Source organism: Gracilinanus agilis, chromosome 6, assembly GCF_016433145.1.
Source record: "Gracilinanus agilis isolate LMUSP501 chromosome 6, AgileGrace, whole genome shotgun sequence".
Classification (NCBI taxonomy): Eukaryota; Metazoa; Chordata; class Mammalia; order Didelphimorphia; family Didelphidae; genus Gracilinanus; species Gracilinanus agilis.
Genome location: NC_058135.1, coordinates 226,623,013 through 226,644,287, shown reverse-complemented (window position 1 = coordinate 226,644,287; position 21,275 = coordinate 226,623,013). Strand labels below are relative to the sequence as shown.

The 21,275-nt window shown below is 50.1% G+C and overlaps 1 protein-coding gene across 1 annotated transcript; it reads left to right on the top strand.

The window, feature by feature from the left end:
* The first annotated feature begins 5,888 nt into the window (after window positions 1-5,888).
* On the top strand, window positions 5,889-19,481 carry ADAM33 (ADAM metallopeptidase domain 33). The gene is made up of 22 exons (XM_044681787.1): window positions 5,889-5,927; window positions 6,082-6,158; window positions 7,746-7,824; window positions 8,083-8,159; window positions 8,300-8,495; window positions 8,696-8,761; window positions 8,881-8,952; window positions 9,256-9,422; window positions 9,545-9,629; window positions 9,996-10,138; window positions 11,639-11,816; window positions 12,396-12,485; window positions 12,758-12,953; window positions 13,234-13,342; window positions 13,991-14,201; window positions 14,429-14,506; window positions 14,606-14,714; window positions 14,805-14,952; window positions 17,600-17,699; window positions 17,866-18,129; window positions 18,206-18,327; window positions 18,656-19,481. The coding sequence occupies exons 1-22, from the start codon at window positions 5,889-5,891 to the stop codon at window positions 18,693-18,695; spliced, it is 2,646 nt and encodes an 881-aa protein (XP_044537722.1). The 3' UTR covers window positions 18,696-19,481.
* The last annotated feature ends 1,794 nt before the right edge of the window (window positions 19,482-21,275 follow it).

The window sequence follows — 21,275 nt, the reverse complement described above, 5'->3', positions numbered from 1 at the left end:
CCGCTCCCCCCCCCCCAATACCCCTCCCAGGGCAGGAGAATGTTTAGTCTCTCAAACAAAACTCCCAGGAATTCTACTCTGGCTCCCCCCAAACTCCCTCCCCTTGCCCCCTGTTCTGTGCCCCCAATATTGTCCCGCCCTCCTTCCAATCTTCTCTACATACATCCTAGCCAGTTCCCACAACCCTTCCATCCCCAGGGAGCTCCCTTCTCAGCTCCTTTGTCAACATTAACGCCTACTCTGCTTACAGGGACAAGATTTCTGCCTCCATTCTCACTTTTTATAGTCTGCAGGCCTAAACAGAACAGCCTCACAGACTGAAAGAGCTGGATCGGACCTTAGAAACCGTCTGGTCCAACTCTTGCATTTTACAGAGGAAGAAACTGAGGCCCACAGAGGGTTTTTTTCCCTGAAGCCATACATGGCAGCATTAGGAGCCCAAACCAGGGTCTCCTTGAATCCTCCGTGGCTTGAGTCTGCCTCTCTTATGGCTGGGATGCATCCCCACCCCGCCATGATTAACCAGGGAAGATGTAGGCCAGACAATCAGTTCCAAGAGTGGAAAGAGTAATGGGGTGGGAAGAGTGTTCAAACAGTCAAGACAACTTGTCTTCCCTCTCTCTTTAGTCTGATTGTGATTTCTTGCAAGGGCTCACTTGAAAGGGGAAGAAACTTGGGCTTCTTAGCAAGTCAACAACTTTCCTCATCCACCCACTGCCTCTCCCAAGATCTCCTCCCCTCCACCCTGCCTACAACCCATGATCCTCTGCCTTTCTAGGGACCTAGACCATTCTATATTTTTCCCAATGGTTCATCCCTCTTGGAAGGGAAATAGCATCCCCAACTCCATGCTTCAAGATACAATATGGCGTTGCTAGTGGGGCGGCTAGGTCCTACAATGAATGAGGTGCTAGGACTGGAGTCAGGAAGACTCATCTTCCCGGAGTTCAAATCTGGCTTCAGACCTCACTAGCTGTGGGACCCTGGGCAAGTCACTTAACCCTGCCTGACTCAGTTCCCTCTTTTGTAAAATGAGCTAGAAAAGGAAAATGGAAAACCATTCTAATATCTTTGCCAAGAAAACCTCAAATGGGGTCATGAAGAGTAGGACACAACTGAAATTGCTAACAAAACTTTGATGCAGTGAGGTAGTCCAATGGATAGAGCTCTGGATATAGAATCAGGAAGACTTATGTCTCAGATACTTACTAGCCATGTGACCCTGGCAAGTCATTCAACCCTGTTTGCCTCAGTTTCCTCTTCTGTAAAATGAGATAGAGAAGGAAATGGCAAACTATTCCACTATCTTTGTCAAGGAGTAGAATGCAAAGTTTCTAGGGAGTCACACAGCCCCTTGCCCAGAATTCAATATAATATCCTATATCTATGCCATTCTAGGGCAGCCAGGTGGTTGGTAGATAGACTGCTAGACCTGGAGTTCCAATCTGACCTTAGACCCTTACTAGCTGTGTGACTCTAGGCAAATCACTTAAATTTCTATTTCCTCATCTGTAAAGTGGGGATAATAATAGTACCCCCTCCCAGTGTTATTATGAGGATCATAAGAAGTAATACTTGTTAAGTGCTCTGCAACTATTTTTATTCAAAGCTATTTTATTTTCCCAATGACGTGTATAACAATTTTCAACACATTTTCCAAAATTCTGAGCTCTAAGTCTCCACCCTTACCCCCCAGATAGTAAGTAATTTGATCTAGGTAATACCTGTATTATTATGTAAAACATACTTCCATATTATCACTGTTGTAAGAGAATACTCACATAAAACCCAAACCCTCAGATAAGACCATAAATAGAGCTTTGCAAATTTTAAAGCACTGGTTAAATACTAGCTCTTATTATTATGATTATTAAAATCTTGGCCATTCTTGGGGGCAGCTGGGTAGCTCAGTGGAGTGAGAGTCAGGCCTAGAGACAGGAGGTCCTAGGTTCAAACCCGGCCTTAGCCACTTCCCAGCTGTGTGACCCTGGGCAAGTCACTTGACCCCTATTGCCCACCCTTATCAATCTTCCACCTATGAGACAATACACCGAAGTTAAGGGTCTAAAAAAAAAAAATCTTGGCCATTCTACTGTATGATCTTGAATAAGCCCTTTCCAGGTGTGTGATCTTGGATAAGTACTTTTTCCTCTCTAGGCCTCAGTTTTAATGATGGAGTTGGACTAGATGATCACTAAGGTCCCTTCCAACTCTGATATTCTGTGATTCTGAGTGACCTCTAGGTGTCAGAAAGGGGAGACTCTGCTCCCAGCTTGGGGAGGGGGAGAGCACAGCTTGGGTGTTGAAATGGAAAGTGTTCAGGTTTCTCAACTGTAAAATGGGATAATAGCCCCTACTACCTCACAGAGCTGTTATGAGCATCCAATGAGATCATCTTTGTAAAGTGCCCATCACAGCGCCAGGAATGTGGTGGACAGCACATAAACACTCACTCCCTTGCCTCCCCTCTCTTGAATTCAGCCCATTTTAGAGGGGGCCAAGCTCTCTGGGTTGATAGATCTGCTCCTTCTGTCAGAATCACACACCTGGCAAAAGGAAGCCAAGGATGGCTGGTTACCAGTGAGATAACAAATGGGAGGCCCTGCTTGGCCCCCAGAGAACTCTGCTCATTGTTGATGAAACTCAGTTCTGTGAAAAACAACTCCTCCCTCACTTTGGGCATTCCAGAAAGGGACTGAAATGGAGAGGAGGCAGGGAAGAGGAGAGATAGAAGACCAAGGGCAAAGTCAAGAGGAAGACCCAGAGAAAGGGAAGGGACAGAGATTGGAAATTGGACAGACTAGAAGAGAAGAGGAGAGGCTTCCCTCCAGGGACATGCCCACCCCATGGGCAGAGCAGGGCAGAGCAGGCCAGGCCAGGCCAGGTGAGGTGAGCAGATACAAATCTGTGACCAAGAGAAAGAATTTGCTTGGAGCGGCCCAGAATGGGGCAATGAGTGGTGGAGACTGGACAGACAGAAGCAGGTGGGATCATGGCAGAGAAAGTGCAGATGGCGACCAGGATGCTTTGAGAGGAAAGGCAGAGGGGGAAGGGTAACCAAAAATGAACGGAGAGAGTAGATGAGCTCCGGGACAGGAGAGAGAGACCATAATGGAGACAGTGGAATAACTGAGATAGGGAGAGGCAGAAAACTGAAAGAGGTACACTGGGAGAGACGGAGTCGAGATTCAGAAATACCAAGAGACCAAAAAAGTGAGAAATAAGGACAGGCAGAAAGAACATAATACACAAACAGGAAGAGACAGGGCCTTGGAGAGTGGCAGAGGCAGATGAGAGGGAATGGGCAGGGACAAGGGGTAACACCATTTTTGGACTTCCCTCCTCTCCCCTCCTCCACTCCAGGGTACATGTTTCCCAAAAAAGCCTTAGCCAGGCTGGTGACCTCATCTTTTGGGCATTGGGAAAGGGAGGGGAGAAGGGGGCCGGACCTGCGACTGTCCTGTCCTGTCTTTCTACACCCTAAGCTGTGAAAGGAGGGCCCGGGATCTGGTCCAGGGCCTCCAGTGGAACTCACCAGATTCTGAGGCCTTCTGCCCTCTCTCACCCTGCCTGGGGAGAATGGAAGGGGAAGGGGAGGGAGTGTATAATGGCATGAAATGGATAACACAAACATTCCAGTCCCTGATGTAATGGTGGAGGGTTCAAATGACTTTCTCAGGGTCACACAGCCAGAGAGCAGCCTGGGGAAGGGGATAGTATTTTGGCTCTCAGTCTAGACAGAGGGTCTGAAATCCAAACCCACCAACAAAGAGTTATGGCAGAAGGGAGTGTAACCGGATTCATGAGGAAAGGGAGAGGGGAAGAATGAGAAGGACTGAAGACAGGAGGGAGATTAGAACTAAAGACAAGATACAGAGATAGCGAGAGACCTAGAGATAAAGCAATACTGACCCAGAAGGACAGGGAAAAAAAGGCGAGAGATAAGGCCAGAATAAAAGAGACAGAAGGAGAGACAGAGAGATAAAGGGAGGCAGAGAAAAAGAAACAAGCTGAGAGAAAGAGGAGAAAGACATATCGATACAATTAGAAATGGAGAGAAAAATATAATGAAGAGAGAAAAGGACAATGAATTGCACAGAGTTAGAAAAAAATCCCACCCACCTCCGACATCACTGCAGTGTGTTTATTCAACTGACAAATTCTTCTCTAAAAGACATCGCCTGGCTCCAATTCCTGTGATAGTGCCTGCCACAGCCCTCTTCTTGGGCAGTTATCATGGTTAAGGTCTTCCTCCACTCTGCCTCTTTGGAGCTTGCCCAGACTGTCCCCAGTTCTGCCCCTTGGAGACAGAGGAAGGGGGGGACAAGTAGAACAAGTCCAATTCCCACTACTCTTCTTTCTGAAGCAGTCTTTTGGACACTTGGAGATAGGGATCACCCCTTCCCATCCGCTCCCTCCACATACTCTGGAGTCTTCTTCCAGTTAAGTAACTTTCTTCAAGTGTTCTTGCTATGGCCCAATTAGTACCGGAGCCACCTTGGTTGCCTTTCTCTGAAAATGTGATGTTCACTACCGAACAAAGCACTCTGGATATACTAGGAACAGGGCAGAGGTCCGTGGGAGATCACCTTCTTCTTTCTAGTCTTCCTCTCTTAGAGCTGATTACCCAGGACACCAGTAGCTTTGTATGTGTGTTGGGGAGAGGAATTATCACTGAACTTGCATTCCACTAAAGCTCTCACATCTTGTCACAGAAGCTGATGCCTGACTGACCTTTCCTAGCCTGAATTTTAGAAGTTGACTCTTCGAACCCAAACATAAGATTCAGACACAGAAGAAGCAATTTGGCGTGGTGGATAGAGAACCAGCCTAAGAGTCAGAAAGAGCTGTGCTCAAGACTCACCTCTGACACTGTGTTAAAGGCTGTGTGACCTTGGCAAGCCAACCTCTCAGTGTCAGGCAATAGTCTAAGTCACAGAAGTGGTGCCCATCTGCATTGGTAGCAGGGATTTCAAAACCAGTAGAATCACAAATCAGGACCAAAAAAGCTCGATGGGATTTTAATCCCTTTGCCTTTATTATCTGTATCACCTAGCCAGTACGCTTCATAAGCAATCTCATGCTTTCTTTGGCTTTTACTGGAGAAACATAGATCTCTCTCTCTCTCTCTCTCTCTCTCTCTCTCTCTCTCTCTCTCTCTCTCTCTCCTCTCTCTGTCTCCTCTGCCTCTTCCTGTCTCTCTCTCTCTCTCTCTCTGCCTCTCTGTGTCTGTCTCTTTGTCTCTCTTTCCTTCCCCACACATTTCAGAGGAGGAGGGGGGAAACAGAGAGAAAGACATCCATGGGAAAGGCATAAAGAGGATCGAGAGAGGCAAGAGACTGGCTAGAGTGACCCCAGCTGAGGGGACAGAGAGCTGAATTTTCCCTTCAGATTATTCACTTAACGGTGGAGAGGGGAAGGGGGAGGAGCCAGGGAAAGAAAAGAGAAATAGCTTGTCCAAGGAACTAAGCCTGAAATGAGGATTGGTGGCAGGATGGAAAGGGGAGGGGCCAAGAAATAGAAGGGGATGAAGACAGGGCCAGAACCCTAGAGACTAAGTGGTAGATATTGACCCAGAGTGAGAGGCAAAATTAGAGAGAGGGAGAGATATAGAAACAGGAAGTCAGAGTCAGAGAGGCTCAGAATAAGGAGGGAAGAGCTCAGACATCTGGAGCATCTGGATTCCAACCTTCCTGACAGCCTGTCTCATCAGATCCAGGCGTATCCTCAACTCCCCACATAGCCCTCATTCTCCTCTCTTCAACCAAGTCCTGTCCCCCTTTCCCTACAGCCTTCTCATTCTGGATGGATGAGAGAGTGGGAGCTTGGATCTTGGAGCAGAGATGTGTTTGGGGAATACTGTAGGTCATGTGTTTGGATACTCAAGGATGCTCTGCACCCCTCCATACAGCTTACTCCCCAAACAAGTACAGCTCATCTCTGGATAGGAAACGATGAGAGCTCAGATAGGTCAAGCAAATTTAGATTCACATAATACACATGGTAGAAACTGTAGTGGTTGTGTCTGTCTACCTGCTCCTATCCAACCTCATCTTCTCCTGGCTTTTTTCCTCCACCTAGATCAAAAGTCCAGATGAGGCCTTGCTGTCAGTGAGGGCTGAAGGCAAGGAACTTCTCCTTTCCCTGCAGAAAAACCGGTGAGTCTAAGATACTGGGAAGCCTGGGAGTTGTGCTAGTGGCCCATTGGATACTGATAGGACTTAGAAGGGGTACTAAAACTAGATAAGGAAGAAGGAGGGAAAAAAGAGAGATTGGAGAAAGACAGAGAGAGTCTGAGACACATGCGCATACACACACACACACCCAGACACACACACACACACACACACACACACACACACACACACACACACACAAAGAGAAAGAGATGGTTTTTAGGGCTTCCAAAGAGCTTCATAAACATTCTCTTAATGAGATTCTTGCATCTAAGCTAGGAGGGAGCCTGGGCAGAAGCTGTTACTATTAGAAGCTATCCAGTGAAGTAAATTTCTGTTCTAGAATAAAAAAGTTGAGAGTTCAAGTTTTGCCTCAGACACTAGTAACTAAGTGACTGGGAGCAGCTCACTTAAATATGCTCATTCAGGTTCCTCATCTGCAAAATGGGGATAATCACAGCACCTACTTCACAGGATTTTTGCTAGGATCAAATGATAATATAAGAGAAGTGCTTTGCAAACTTTAAAGCACCATATAAATGTTAACTATTATTATTTTTCTCTCCATCTTACAGAGGAGGAAACCAAGACCCAGAGAGGGGAAGAAATGTGTCCAAGTCCATGTAGTCATTAAATGGTAGTGTCAGGGCTTCTTGACTCTCAAGTCTTGTGTAGATGAGGGAACCAGAGAGAGAAGGAGAACAGGGAAAGAACAGTGTCAGAAAGCACGAAGAAGGGCTTTTCAGGAGGAGAAAATTGAAATATTGCTTCAGAGACTGCAAGAAGGCTTGGGAAAATTCCCTTGAATTTGGTGAATAGGGGCTATTAGTAACCTAGGAAGAGAAGTTTCAGTAATATAGCAGGAGCCAGATTTCAAGGGGTGAGAAATCTGTGGTTGGAAAGGCTGCGCTATCTTTGTCAAAGTGTTCAGGTTCAGATTGCAAGGCAGAGAGCCACCTAATTACAAACTGACAAAGGTACAAGAGAGAAGCAAGATTAGGTGCCCATCAGCGTGGCCCCATCAATAGAGTGGTCCCTGCTGACCCTGACCCAAAGCCAGAAGACTTATGCTTTAACTTCTATAAGCTATCATGTTAAGGTGGTGTTTCTCAATTCTGCAATTCTCATAAATTGGAGAAGTGGTTTAGACGGGGTTCCACAGGACTCTGGAGGTAAATATATATATATAGAATGTGCAGGATGTAACTATCATACAAGTAGCTTTGGGTTCAGTTCAGGATGGAAGCATTTAAGGCAGATTCAAGATCTGAGACCTCAGCAGGCTCTTATTCTGCTGCCTTCAGGGAGCCTGCAGTCTGAGAGAAAGCCCTAGCCCTCAGGGATCTTCCATTCAGAGTGGGGAGACTTAGTCTTATCTTCAGGGTGGGGAGAGGGGGAACCTGGTCCCTCTTCAATAAAAATAAACTATCAAAAGCATATACTAGGAAATGTGAGCATATACATGTTTGCAAACAGAGAAAAGAAATAGGGGAGTCAATCAAAGAAGGCTCCCTGGTAAAGGTGGCAATAAAGGAGTTATCTCTTTTCTCCCTACTCTAAATTCCTTAGTTGGCTGCTGGCTGAGGGTTACACGGAAACCCACTATGATCCAGATGGGAAGGCGGTGACTTCGGCCCCCAACCATACGGTAAAATCAGCTCCCTGGTAGAGGAGGGAAGAGAGCTAGCTGGAGTTATAGGATCTTGGGGCTGGGGTGTAGTTGTGGGAGCTCTCTGGAGGTCCTCTAAGAATAGCAGAGACCCTTAATCCTTCCTGTGGGAGAGGCCTCCCCCCTCACTGAGCTAGGTGAGGAGCATTCCCCTCCCCGCCCTAGAGGCCCCAATGAAGAAGATTAAAATGGAGGGGCAGAGGCTGAGGCTGAATATTCGCCCACTCCTTCCCCCAGGACCACTGCTACTACCATGGCCATGTGCGGGGATTCCCGGACTCCTGGGTTGCCCTCAGCTCCTGCTCCGGGATCAGGTAAAGGGGAGCGCCTGGGCTTGGAGGTGGTCCTGGGAGAGGAGGCAGTGTGGAAGGAAGGACTTCTGTGGGGTCCGAGAAGGGATCCGAGCTGGGCGATGCCCCATCTCACTGCCTCGCCAACCCCGCCCCTCCTCCAGCGGGCTGATAGTACTCAGCGCCAACCGCAGCTACTACGTGCAGCCTCCTCGGACTTCTGCGTTCGGACCGCCCGGCCCCCACCGCCTCTTCCGGACCGAGCAGCTGCCCAGAAAGGATGGGACCTGTAGCCACGGGCTCCCTGGGGCCTTAAACCTGGCCAGCCTTCTCCACCGACGTGGACGTCGGGGACCCAGGGTGAGCGCTTTTTGTCAAGTTTCCATCCCCTCTATCCCCAAGGCTCCGCCCCCAATCAGGCCCCGCCCACCCACGGTCGACCTCGGACCCGGATTGGCCCACCCGCTGTCTCCCAGGGCCTCTTTTCTAGGGTTGCACCCCACCCTCGAACCCCCTTTTTAGGTCTCTCAAATGTCTCCGGCCCCTTTCCCTTCCCTCAGGTGAGACGCGACTCGAGGCGGGCCCTGAAGTACCTGGAGCTCTTCATTGTGGCAGACCATGCTTTGGTGAGGTGGGGCGGGCGGGGATGGGCGGAGGCAGGGCCAATCTTGGGGAGAGCCTCGACAAGGCTAGGCAGTGTTCTGGGGCCTCACCGCCTCTGATGGCCCCGCTCCTTGCACCCTAGTACCTGAGGCAGGAGAGGGATCTGGGTCGCACCAAGCAGCGACTGCTCGAGATAGCCAACTATGTGGACAAGGTAAAGGGGAGAAGAGGAGGGTGGCCGGATGGTGGCTGGGCTGGGCAGAGAGGGGGAGGGAGGAGGGAGAGTCTGAATCTCTGAGAAGGATTGGAGGTCCCCGACTGCATTGGGACGGGGAGGGGGCCGGGGTGGGCTCCTAGCGGATCCGTGGCGGATAGTGCTGGGCCATGGAATGGAGCTAATCCAAGTGGGGGGGGGGAGGGGCCTCGAGTGTGGAGAACTGAACTTCTCTCCAGGGATTCACCCAGTTGGTTTACACCGCATCCGAGGCTCTCTTTTCCTTTGCCCCACCCCACCCAGTTTTACAGGTCCCTCAACATCAAGGTAGCGCTGACCGGCCTAGAGGTGTGGACCGAGCGAGACCAGAGCCGCGTCACAGGAGATGCCAACGCCACGCTTTGGGCTTTCCTGCAGTGGCGTCGAGGGCTGCGGTCCAGGCGGCCCCACGACACCGCCCAGCTTCTCACGTAGGTTTCTCGTGGCCTAGGATTATGGGGGCTTGGGAGAAGTGGACTGGGGAGAGGGACTCCCATAAGCGCTCTCTCTCTCTCTTCCCCCCCCCCCCTCTCTTCCCGTCTGCTATGAGCAGGGGTCGCACCTTTCACGGTACCACCATTGGCATGGCGCCCCTGGAGGGCATGTGCAGCGCTGATAACTCTGGAGGAGTGAGCGCGGTGAGGATACCCTTTTTAGGGCTCAGATTCTGCCTGGCTTTTCTGTCACCTCGAGGACCTCTGACCCTAACCCTCAAGCCCGATACCCTCCCTCCCCCACCTCTTCACTGACCCAGCCTTAGAACTCTGCCTGGGACCAACAGGCCCCCTTTCCCTGGGTGGCTCCACAACCTTGTGCCAGGATCCTTTATTTCCTGGAGTTAAGCAACCCCTTACAGGATAAGTTTGCTGCTTGTTACAGAAGAGTTTTTACCCTCTCAATTCTTTCCTTCAGCTGTAGGTCTTTGGTGGGTCTCCCTTAGGGAGAGGAAGAGGACTAAGGGTGAAGAAGGGGAGGGATCTGGGCTGATTCTCTGTCTCACTCAGGACCACTCAGATTTGCCCATTGGTGCAGCCGCTACCATGGCTCATGAGATCGGCCACAGTTTTGGGATGAGCCACGATGCTGATGGTTGCTGTGAAGAGGCCTTGCCTGAGGAGGGGGGCTGTGTGATGGCAGCAGCCACTGGGTAAGTGAGGCCAGAGCCAGAGCAGGGCAGGATTCAATTCTGAGGAAAATATCTGTGAAGTAAAAATAAAATAGCTCTGGACAGGGTTTGGTGGGGAGGGAAGTCAAGGGATCTGAGTTCTAGATTCTGGATTCTGGTTCTGGATTATATTGCTAATAAGGGATGAGCAAATCATCTCCCCTCATTGATCCTGTTTCCTTATCTATATATAAATGGAGAGGGTTGGGTTAGATCTGGGGTTCCTGACTTTTTGGCAGTATGGTGAAGCCTAGGGTCCCTTCTGAGAATCATGTTTTTAAATGCATTGAATAATTGGCATAGGGTTACAAAGGAAACTGATTATGTCAAAATAAAGTTATGTAATTCAAAACCAACCAACCAACCAAATTCACAAATTCCTTGAAGGATCCAAGTTAAGAACCCCTGGACTGCAAAGTCTCAAGAATCCCTTTCTGCTTTGACATTCTATGTTCTAAGACCCTTCCCAGCTCTGCCATCCTGTGTGTCTCTGCCTGTGCCCCTGACTAATGCTGATGGCTCTGGATATATGCTCATTTCAGTGAATCTGTGCTCATGTCTATAGCACATGCAACATCTACCTCACTGGGGTATTGAAAGGTCCAATCAGTTGTTAATAAACACCTACTATGTGCCAGGCACTTCAATAAGAGCTGGGGATACACAGAAAGGCAAAAAAAACATTCTCTGTTCCCAAGGAGCTCACAGTGACAACATGGAAATAACTAGAAAAAAGCTTCTTACAGAAAGAGGCATTGGAAGGAATCCAGGATTGGAAATGAAGAGGGAGAGAGTTCTAACTAATGGGGCGGAAGGACCAGTAAGAATGCTTAGAGTTGGGAGATATAGAGCAATGCTTAGGAGAGACATCAGGAAGGCCAGTGTCCCTGGATCATCAGGCAAGGGGAGAAGAGTTATATGTAAGAAAGCTGCAGTTTCTGAAATAGCCGAGAGTCTATCTGTACTCCATCCTAGTGGTGAGAGGGAGGCACTGGAGTTTGCTGAGTAAGAGTAGCATGAGACCAGTGCTTTAGAGCTAGGCTGGAGAACCTATGGAATGTGTGCTGGAGGGGGCTGCTCCTTTCCATCTCTCCACTGCTCCTCTGCCCAGCAGCCCAATGGGAGCACTTCCTGGGGTAAGGGGATGACTCACGTGTGGCCTGAGGGTGCACTTTGGACACTCAGTCTCTAAAAGTTTCACCATCGCTGCTTAGGGAGATCACTTTGGCCACTGGGCAGAGGAAGGACTAGAATGGGGAGAGAGGAAGCTCTTGCAGGCATGAAGTGATGAGCATCTGAGCCACAGTGCAGATGTGCCCAGCTGGGTCCGTTTCCTCCTGTCCAGGCTCAGACTGTGAGTTGATCTGTGGGACCACAGTGCCCCCTGCTGATCAGACCTCAGCCTTTGCTAAGACAGTGATTGTGGGTGGAGCAGACTGTGTGCCCATCTGTCTCCCCTTGTCTTTCTCCCACCCTCTGCAGACACCCGTTTCCACAAGTGTTCAGTTCCTGTAGCCGACAGCAGCTGCTCAACTTCTTCCAAAAGGGAGGGGGAATGTGCCTCTTCAACCCTCCTGACCCTCGGTTGCTGGTCTTGGGAGGCCGCTGTGGGAACGGCTTCTTGGAAGATGGCGAGGAGTGTGATTGTGGGGACGTTGAGGTTAGGCTCTGATATCCCTCATGCCAGCCCTGACCCCAGTGGACCAGCCAGACTTGGATATCTCCCTGATTTGCTCATTTGGCTCCTGGTTTCTGGGCCCCCCTCTGTTCAGTCAGGACTCCCCGTGATTTCTCTCATACCCAACCTGTGATTCTCAGTGTTCCACAGACCACTCAGGCCCCCAGTGACTCTCAGACTAAGGCCCTCATTCTCTAGAACCCAGCAAGTCTCCAGTGCTCTATGACCACCAGTGCAGGATCCCTAGCTTCTCACTAGAGATCTCAAGTGTCCTGTGGATCTTTCAGTATCCCTTGAAGCTGCTCCTCACCCCCAAATCTTGAGACCCACAGGTTTACCAGGATCCTTTGTCCTTTCTAGTCTCCCTTCCCCTCCCTGGGAACCCCTATCTTTCCACAGAGACCTCTCAGTGCTCCTGGGGACCTCCCCCAACTTCTCTCCCAATTGAGAGATTCCTGACTGAGGAAGGCCCTCATCTATTGATTTCCCAGAGTTAGGCCAGAACCTTGGTCTTGGCTTTGCATTTCTTCATCTCTCTTTCTCTCTGTTTTTGGGATCCAGGAGTGCACTGATCCCTGCTGCCATGCTCATAACTGCACCCTTCGGGAGGGAGCCCAGTGTGCTCAGGGGGACTGCTGTGCCCATTGCTCGGTGAGGAGGTGGGATGGGGGAAGGGAGGAGATGGGGAGGAGCAGTGAGGTGACTGAGCCTCAGTTTTCCCAGAGGGCTAGGACTAAACTGGGTTCTAACCTGGTGAGAGAAGGCATAGATAGAGTGGAGGGGCAGGCAAAGGTCAGACATTCTGTGGTTGACCTGACTTGCTTCTGCTTTCCTCCTCTGGTTTTGTACTCGGCTTTCCTCTGTCTCTGTTCATCTCTATTCTTTTGTACCTGTCTTTTGTCTCTCTGCCTACCCTACTACAGCTGAAGCCTGCTGGGACATTGTGCCGAGAAGGAGCTGGGGACTGTGACCTGCCTGAATTCTGCACTGGAGCCTCTCCCCACTGTCCAGCCAATGTCTACCTCCTTGATGGCTCCCCGTGTGCTGGGGGCACTGCTTACTGCCGAGATGGCATGTGTCCCACCCATGAGGGGCAGTGCCAACAACTCTGGGGGCCTGGTGAGAGCCTTGCCCAATTCTTCCCTGTATGAGGCAGGGGCAATAGCGCTTTCTCTTCAGGCTCTTCCCTTCCTCAAAGCTGAGGTGCTTATCCCAATTCCTCCTTGGGCACACCCCTCTCCCCCCAAGTCAGGTAACCCCCTCATGTAGACAGCCTTTGGGAAGGATGGGGAAAGGACATCCAAGGACACCTGGTGGAGAGGACTCCATTTTTCTTGCCCTAGAGGACATATTCTCTTTCCTAAATCCTGATCCCTTTCTCACTACTTCCAACTCCCAGGTGCCCACCCAGCCCCTGATGCCTGCTTCCAAGATGTGAACTCAGCTGGGGATCGATATGGGAACTGTGGCCAGGACAGTGAAGGCCACTATGTCCCGTGTGATCGGAGGTGAGAGTAGGGACAGAGGGAGGCGAAGAAAGGACAGGCCAGGATCTTCAAGACAAGGTGTGGGGGGAGTGAGGGGTCAGGGGAACAAGATGTCAGGGAGACATGAGGGAGAATGAGAGAATGAGTGGGATGAGCAGTTTGAGGGAGGAATAGAACTAGGGGCAGGCACATGAAGGGATTAGAGGTCAGAAACTACTGGGTGGGTAGGAGTACTAACTAGGATGATGGGAAAGATGGGATTAGGAATCAAATGGTACAAAGAATAACTTGGACCAGGAATTAGTGGTGACAAGGGTCAAGGGCCAGAAATGTGGGTAAAGATTTCAGATGGGGGTTGGATTTGGGCTCAGGAGGTTCTGAGTTGGACTCCTGTCTCTGACACTTCCTGGTTGAATGCCCATGGCCAAATCACTTAACCCAGATGAGTCCTGAGTCCCAGTTTCCTCACCTGTAAAATGGGGTTGATAACATTTGTTGAATCTAACCCTCAGAGTGTAGTAAGGATCTAATGAAATGATATATGTGAAAAAACACATTATAAACTTGAAACTGCTAAAGAGGCACCAGCAGTTATTAAATTTGTGTCAGCTCTTGGAGAGGCTTCTAGGCTGGCTGCCCTCTTGACACTCTCCTCCCCTGCCCCTGCAGAGATGCCAAGTGTGGAAAGCTCCAGTGCCAGAGTGGGGCAGACAAGCCCAGAGGACCACACACTGTTTCCATGGAGACCACCATCCGTCTGGGTGGCAGGGAGGTGACATGCAGAGGAGCTTTCATGTACCGTGTACCCCGACCTGATTCCTCAGCTGACTTGCCAGACCCTGGTCTTGTGCTGCCTGGTACTAAGTGTGGAGATGGCATGGTGAGCCAGCTTCACCAGCCCCAGGGCCAATGAAAGGGGGGGCTCCCTAGGCATATGGGATCTTTGGTGGGGGGATTTCTGTGAGTTTTTAGGACTCCTAAGATGATCAACCTCCTCCCTAGCAGATGCCCTGGGACTCCTTTCCCCTTAGCCTGTCCTGCCTAGCCCAGGGTGCCCTGGGCCCAACAACACCATCTGCTTCCATCATTCCCATCCACCATCACTAGGTGTGTCATGATCGGAGATGCCAGAATGCCTCTTTCCCTGACCTTCAGAGGTGCCTAGACACATGCCATGGCCATGGGGTGAGTGATCCCTGGGGGTGAGTCCTGGGAACTCAGATTCTGAGTGGATGATGTCCTTTTATTTCCAGCCTTGTCCTTTCTCTTTTCTCCTCCCCCAAGGTTTGTAACAGCAATAAGAACTGCCACTGTGATGCAGGCTGGGCCCCCCCAACCTGTGAGAAACCAGGGCTGGGGGGCAGCGTGGATAGTGGTCCTGTGCAGTATGACAGTGAGTGTCAAACAGGCTGGTGATGAGGCAGGAGGAGAGAGGGAAATCCTCATCCCTGAATTGACCACCTGTCTCCATGCCCTCCCCTAGACCACGATGCCACTCTATTGGCCCTGCTTCTCGTCTTCATCCTATTACTGCTTCCCAGTGCTGGGCTGGCTCTATACTACTACCGTTCCCCAAACTCTCTGCTGTACCAGAGCCTTCGAGGGCTGAGAAAAGGACAAGAGAGCTGCCGGTAAGTGGGTGTGGGAGCATGCCTTCTCTTCCTGTCCCCACACTCCTCATGTCCTCCCATCACATGAACTGGAAAGTCCCTCTGAGACCATCATGTTTCTTCCCCTCATTTAACAGAGGGAGAAACTGAGGTCCAACCCTTTGAAAAAGGGAAGAGCTATGCCCAGAGCGAGGGACAAAATCGAGGATCTAATCCTCCTGGGTCTAAATCCAAGACTTCCTCTTCTTTACCACAATGTCAGGTCATAGGATTATGAAATTTAGAACTTGAAGAAACCTTACTATCATCTAGTTTAATCCTTTCATTACCCAGAGGTCAAATGACTTGTCCAAAGTCATGCAGCAGATAAGAGACAGAATAGTTCCTGTGTTTAATGAGAGTCCTCTGTTAGGCCTTATAATTCCAAATTGAGCCATCCTTTCACTAAATTGTATTGTCTCTCTCTTCAGGTATATTTCACAAATATTTTTTAAGCAGAATCATAGAGTTTCAGAATTAGAAAAGAACTTAGTAGCCATCTGACCTAGTCTATATCCAGAAAATCATTTACTCCACAACATACTCTAGATCAGTGATGGCGAACCTTTTAGAGATGGAGTACTGCCCCCCCAAGTACTGAGACACCCCCCTCACATACCTGCTCCCCATCCCTCCTTTACCCCAGATAGGGGAGGAAGGAAATTCTCCCATTGGGCTTCTGAAATGAGGAATGTCCTCAAGGAATGTAGAGAGGGGGAAGGAGAGTGGTCCCAGTGCTCCACTCTCCTCCTCTCTAGCTCTGCTACCTGTGAGCCACCCACCTTGCCCCCTGTGCGATCCCAGTGGGCTGCTCGGCAGAGGGGTGGGGGATGTGAAAAAATGTCATCCGGTATGGTGGAGAGGGGGAGGGGAGCAGCTCCACCCAAGTCCCTCTGCCTTCCTAGTAATGAAGGGGGTGGGGGGAAGGTGGCCAAGTACTCTTTGCATGCCATCTTTGGCATCTGTGCTATAGGTTTGCCATCAGTGCTCTAGATGGTTTGCTGGCCTCTGCTTGAACCCTTCCAAAGAGAGGGAACCAACTCCCAAGTTGGCCCATCAGCCAAGCTGGGACAGCTCTCATGACTGGGCAGTTTTTCTTTATGTTAAACCTATTTTGACTTCTCTACAATGTCTATCCATGGCTCTTCCTCCTCCTAATAATAACAATAATAGACAAAACATATAAAAATAATAAAATAGATATATACATAGCAATGAAGTAGATAAATCAACTAGAACTTTAAGGTTTGCCCTTCCTATCTGTGATCTCATTTGCTCTTACTTCTGCCCTCTAGGGCCAAGCAGAACAAACTCTCTCCCAGGTGACAGTTAATGAACCATTTGCAGACAGCTGTCCTGTTCAGTTAAATTTTCTTCTCCTTACTAAGCACCTACTATGTGCTCCTTCTCTAGTTTCTCATGACAGAAAAGAGTAGGAAACAGGGATGTAAGGAGATGATGTGATTCTATAACTGGCCTCAGTAGCCTCCCACACACTTACTTGCCCCAGGGCTCTTCTGCTTCTCTTCCTGAGCCCCCTTCCCCAGTTCTATCAATTCTAAGGATGAACACCACTGCCCCAGGGCACTAGGGTTACTCCAACTCTCTTCCTCTGTGCCCATGTCTGGAAGGGTCTTTCCCTTCCTCCCATCTAAGCCCTCAAAGTTTGGGCATTGATGATACCCACATACACAAATACATGCACATTTACTAAGAAACTTTGCTAAAAGCAAACCCAAGAAGTCCCTCCATGCTAAGATGCCAGCACATAGATGTCAACTCCTTTATTTTACAGATGAACAAAAGGCAGCCTAGACTGGGGAAGTTGACTTGTCCAAGGTTGTCCCATGAGCCAGGTGCAGAGCCAGGAAGTCCCAGTAAGAGGATTTTCCAGAGTATGCCCATTGAGCTCAGAAACTGGAGTTACAGTTGCTCCAGGCTGGCAGATTTTCTGTCTAACCCAGTGTTCTGGTCTTTCCTAAATCTATCTAGCAGCTTGCCTGTGTTGATACAATTAGCAACCAGCTGAGGCAAGACTGAAGCCCTTTTGAGGGAGCCTCAAGGCTTTTTGCCCCACATTACAGTGCTTCTCATCAGACTGTGCAAAGGAAGACATCATGAAGTAGTGGAAAGAGCCCAGGTTCAGGTTCCAAACTCAGTCACTAATGAACCTCATGAAAGCTTGGAATTGCAAGGGGCCTGAGTTGCCATCTAAGTCTCACCCCTACGGGATGGGAATACCACAAGTAGAAGCAATTTTATCACATTCTTGCTGTGTCAGGAAATGTTTTAGGTACCAAGAAACAGACACAACATTTAGCATCTGCCAGCAGGGAGCTTACATTTGAATGGAGAGAAACTTGTAGGGTATACATAAGACTAAATCTAAAACATTCCAAATAGATAGGAAGCAATTTCTTTGGAGGAAGAGTTCGTGAATCTAGACTGCCTTCCTGTAGGAGGTGACAGGAGTTGTTTCTGGAAAGAATTCTTGTACTCTGAGGCAGAGAAGTTTTGTGGAGGGCATTCAAGGCATGCAAAGCCTCTGCAAAGGCTGGAGATGGGAAGTGGTCTCAAATCCCCATATCCACGTGTGGTGTGGCTCACCTGGGTCCTTTCCTTTTTCCAGCCACCGCTCAAAGGTCACCAAAAGTTCCAGGAGTGGGGCCCAATCGGGCTTAACTTTGCAGAACCTACCCCTTCGCCAGCCTCTTCGCCCTGCCCCGGGGGTGAGTAAGGGGAGGAGGATGAAGGAAAAGTCCACTATGGGCACAGGAGGTTGTATGGGGCAGGGTTTGGGGGTCAGTAGGGAGTTCAAGAGAGGTTGAGCCCTCAGAGGTTCCTGGTAGGCAAGAGAGGCCGTTGGGATTTTCTCTCCCTCTCCTCCCACCCTAGGTGTCTCCCCAAGGAGTTCGGGGGCCTCTTTCCCCGAAATCCGGACTCTCCCAGCCTGGCTCCCAGCCAGTCAACGTGGTACGGCCCCTGCGCCCCGGTCCTTCGAAACCCCGAGACTCCAGACCTGCACGGCCACCACCACCTCTGAGCCACTCTCCCCGGCCTGGCTTGCCCCGAAAGGACCCAGGAGACCGAGGAGATGGAACCGGCCGCCTGTTGCCTCCCAAGAGACCCCTGCCGGTCAACCCGGCCCGCAGCCCTAAGGTGAGAGGGCTGTGATGAGCACCGGAGGGGAGAGAGGGATGATGCCAGGGCGTCACTTCTAACCTCTTGCCCCTAGGATCCCTTGAAAAAGGACCCTCCGAGCCGGCCCCTGCCCGGGGACCCAGTGCTGGTCAAACAGCCCCTGCGAGGTCCCCGCCTCCTGGTCATGGTGCCACCCAGTCCTGCTCGCTCCCCGCGGTGAGTGTGCGGCTCGCCCTCTTCTACCCCAGCGTGGGGCCTGCCTCTAGCTCCCCCCGAAGGACCGGTTTGCCACGTCCCCTCCCCACAGAGACCAGGGAGCTGCGGACGCGCCTTAGACAGCTGGGAGAGTGACCTCGGTTGTTCCCGAGCTTCTAGTACCGCCGGGGGCGGGGTATTCGGAGGAAATAAGGCGGAGAAGCTGGGTGGTGAGGTGGGCGGCGGAGGTTAGGAGATGGAAGTTTAGTGGAAGAATCCAGGGTGAAGCGGTCCTACGGTGAGAGGGCAGAGGAATTGGGGTGCCGACATTCACGTCGTATTCCTCCAGGCCCAGCCCGGGGAGAGGCCCCCTACCGTTGAAGAAATGACCAGATCGGGTCCGCCCGGGAGCTGCTGCCCTGAGGGCAAGGGCGGAAGACCTGCCGCCTCCAGGTGTGCCGGACCGTTGGGGACGAGCAATCTACGCCTCTCTTCGTGCCTCAACTACGCACCGGCGCCTGGACTTGGGCGAAGATGCTTTTATTAGCTGCCCGGGGGCGGGAAGGGCGGGGGAGGGGAATGGGCTCCGAACACTCGGACGCCTGCCACCCTTCTCCCGGTGTGACCCCAGGTGGGTCGCCATCTCTTGGACCTGGGTTTGAGGGACAAAACCATACTTGTTACCAACCTACCTCAGAAACGGTCAGAGTCAGCCCAGTGGCCAGCCAGGTGGACAGGACTGGGACTAAGGAGCTTGGGGGAGGGGTGGGGGGCGGGATTTAAAGGAGACACTGATGTGTATTAACACAAGACGTTTACATGGATCTGCCTCTGTTTCCCCTTCTTACCATCGGCCATAGTTGTGGGAGGAGGAGCGAGGCCTCGAGTTTTCCTTCCGCCGTAATCCCAGTCTGGGCCCCACCTATCTCCTTAGAAAAAAAACTCGTACTTTCTTCTATCTGGATGGAAATCAGAAAGAGGGGGAAATGAGAGGGGCGCCTACACCAAGTCAGACCACCAGGGGGCGGCGTGGACCCATTGTGTGTACCGGTATTGAATTATTATATAGGCAGCTCTATCATAGGATTTAGAGTTGGGACGTTCATTTTGAACTATTACAGAAATGGGAACTGAAAAGAAGCAAGCGGAGGGACTTATGCAAGGTCACCCAGTTAATAAACAGCAGAACTGGAATTCAAAAGAAGGTCCTCTGACTTTAAAAGCAGGTCTCTTGCCACACCATACTTCCTCTGTTAGGACATTTTTCTCAGCAACCAATTTCTCCCCAGGGATTCAGACCATGGATGGAAGAAGGGTCATTCAGAGTAGAGACACCAGAGGACCTGGAGAATGGGATATAGGGCCTGCCATACCTGAAAGGAATCTTTGCTGAGGGAGAGAGCTACCCTCAGTTTGAGATGCATGACATGTGGAGGGTTCTGTTCCAGATCCAGGAGCCACTGGACTATCATAGAACCCCAGAATTAGGAGGAGCGCCAGAAGGTGCCCAGCCATGGGACTTCTGCTGCTCTAGCAGAATCCCCTCCACAATATCCGAGAGGCATAGATCAGCCTCCATTTGAACACTTTCCATGGTGGAGTACTCACTATTTTCACTGGTGTCACATTCCACTAATCTGGTTCCACCGTCGATTTCCTTTTAAGTTCACAGCCTGTTTTCTTTTCAAGCCTGGGATATGTTATATGGAACTGTGATGTAGCCTGGGAACAACTGTGTGGCAGGGTCCCCATGACTCAGTTTAGGGTAACTTCCTCCCTTCCCAGATCTGTGTGAGATTCAGGCAGTGACAAACTATCAGAGAATTTCTCTGGAATCGGGGCAGGGGGGCAGGTTCTTTTCATCAGGGATCCTGAGACCCTGATATAACTCTTCAGCATTTCCTTGTCTGGCACAGAACAATGGACTTATTTCACTTGCCCTTTGGGAACTGGCAAGCTCTTCTGACACTCCTCGGTCCACTAAGCTCCTAGCCCTCAAAGTGAGGGAGCCCTTCAGGGTGAGATTAGAAGTTCTGAGGAGATACACTTTAGGATTCCTTCACTTGGAACACTGCCATTGCATATCTCCTTATAAATGGCCCCTTTGGAGAGCAGTGTGGAGAGAGCCGTGGGCCTGGGGGTCAGGAGAGCTCTGTTCTAGCCCTAGCTCTGTATTTTACTGGTTGTATGAGAATGGGGGAACTCTTCCTTTGTCATGATTCAAGACAAATATTTATTAAGTACACCTACTATATGCTCTATTCTAGGTGCTAAGAGAATCCAAAGATTTTTAAAAGGGGTGGGGCAGGTCCTGCTTTCAAGGAGTTAACAAATAATTCTGCCTCAGTTTCCTCATTTACAAAATAAAGCTTTTAATCCCTGTGTGATTTAGTTGATGTAGGGAACAAATAAAATAATGAATGGGAAAGCAAATGGCAAGGATCTTTTGTTTCTTGCTAATATTAAATAGCAAGTTATAGCATCTTTCAGTTTACAAATCACCATCCCATCCATGATCTCATTTTGTCCTTTCAGAATCCTAGAGAAGGAGGCATGGCAGGGGCTATTATCTCTATTTTGCAGAACAGGAAGCTGAGGCACAGAGACAGAAAGTGACTTGCCCAGAATTCCATACGATGGCATGTTTGCAACTCTCCTGCAGAGACACCTAGCTAGGGGCAGAGAGGTGTGGTTAGATTTGTCTACATCCACCAAAATCTATGTATATGGGTTCTCTATCAACTCCTAAAACAATGAATCCTCTCCCTTTACTCCCAAAGGATAAGGAAGAAAAAGAGGAATCCATTTATGGAATTCAATTACAAGAAGACTCATGGTCTATTCCTGGACTTTTTTATTTGCAGACATTCCATTCATAGTCTATTCACAGACATTGTGTTCTATTTATGGAAGATCTCAAAAACTGTAATCTCAGAATAGGCTCAGAGGGTTTCCAGTATCTGAGCAGG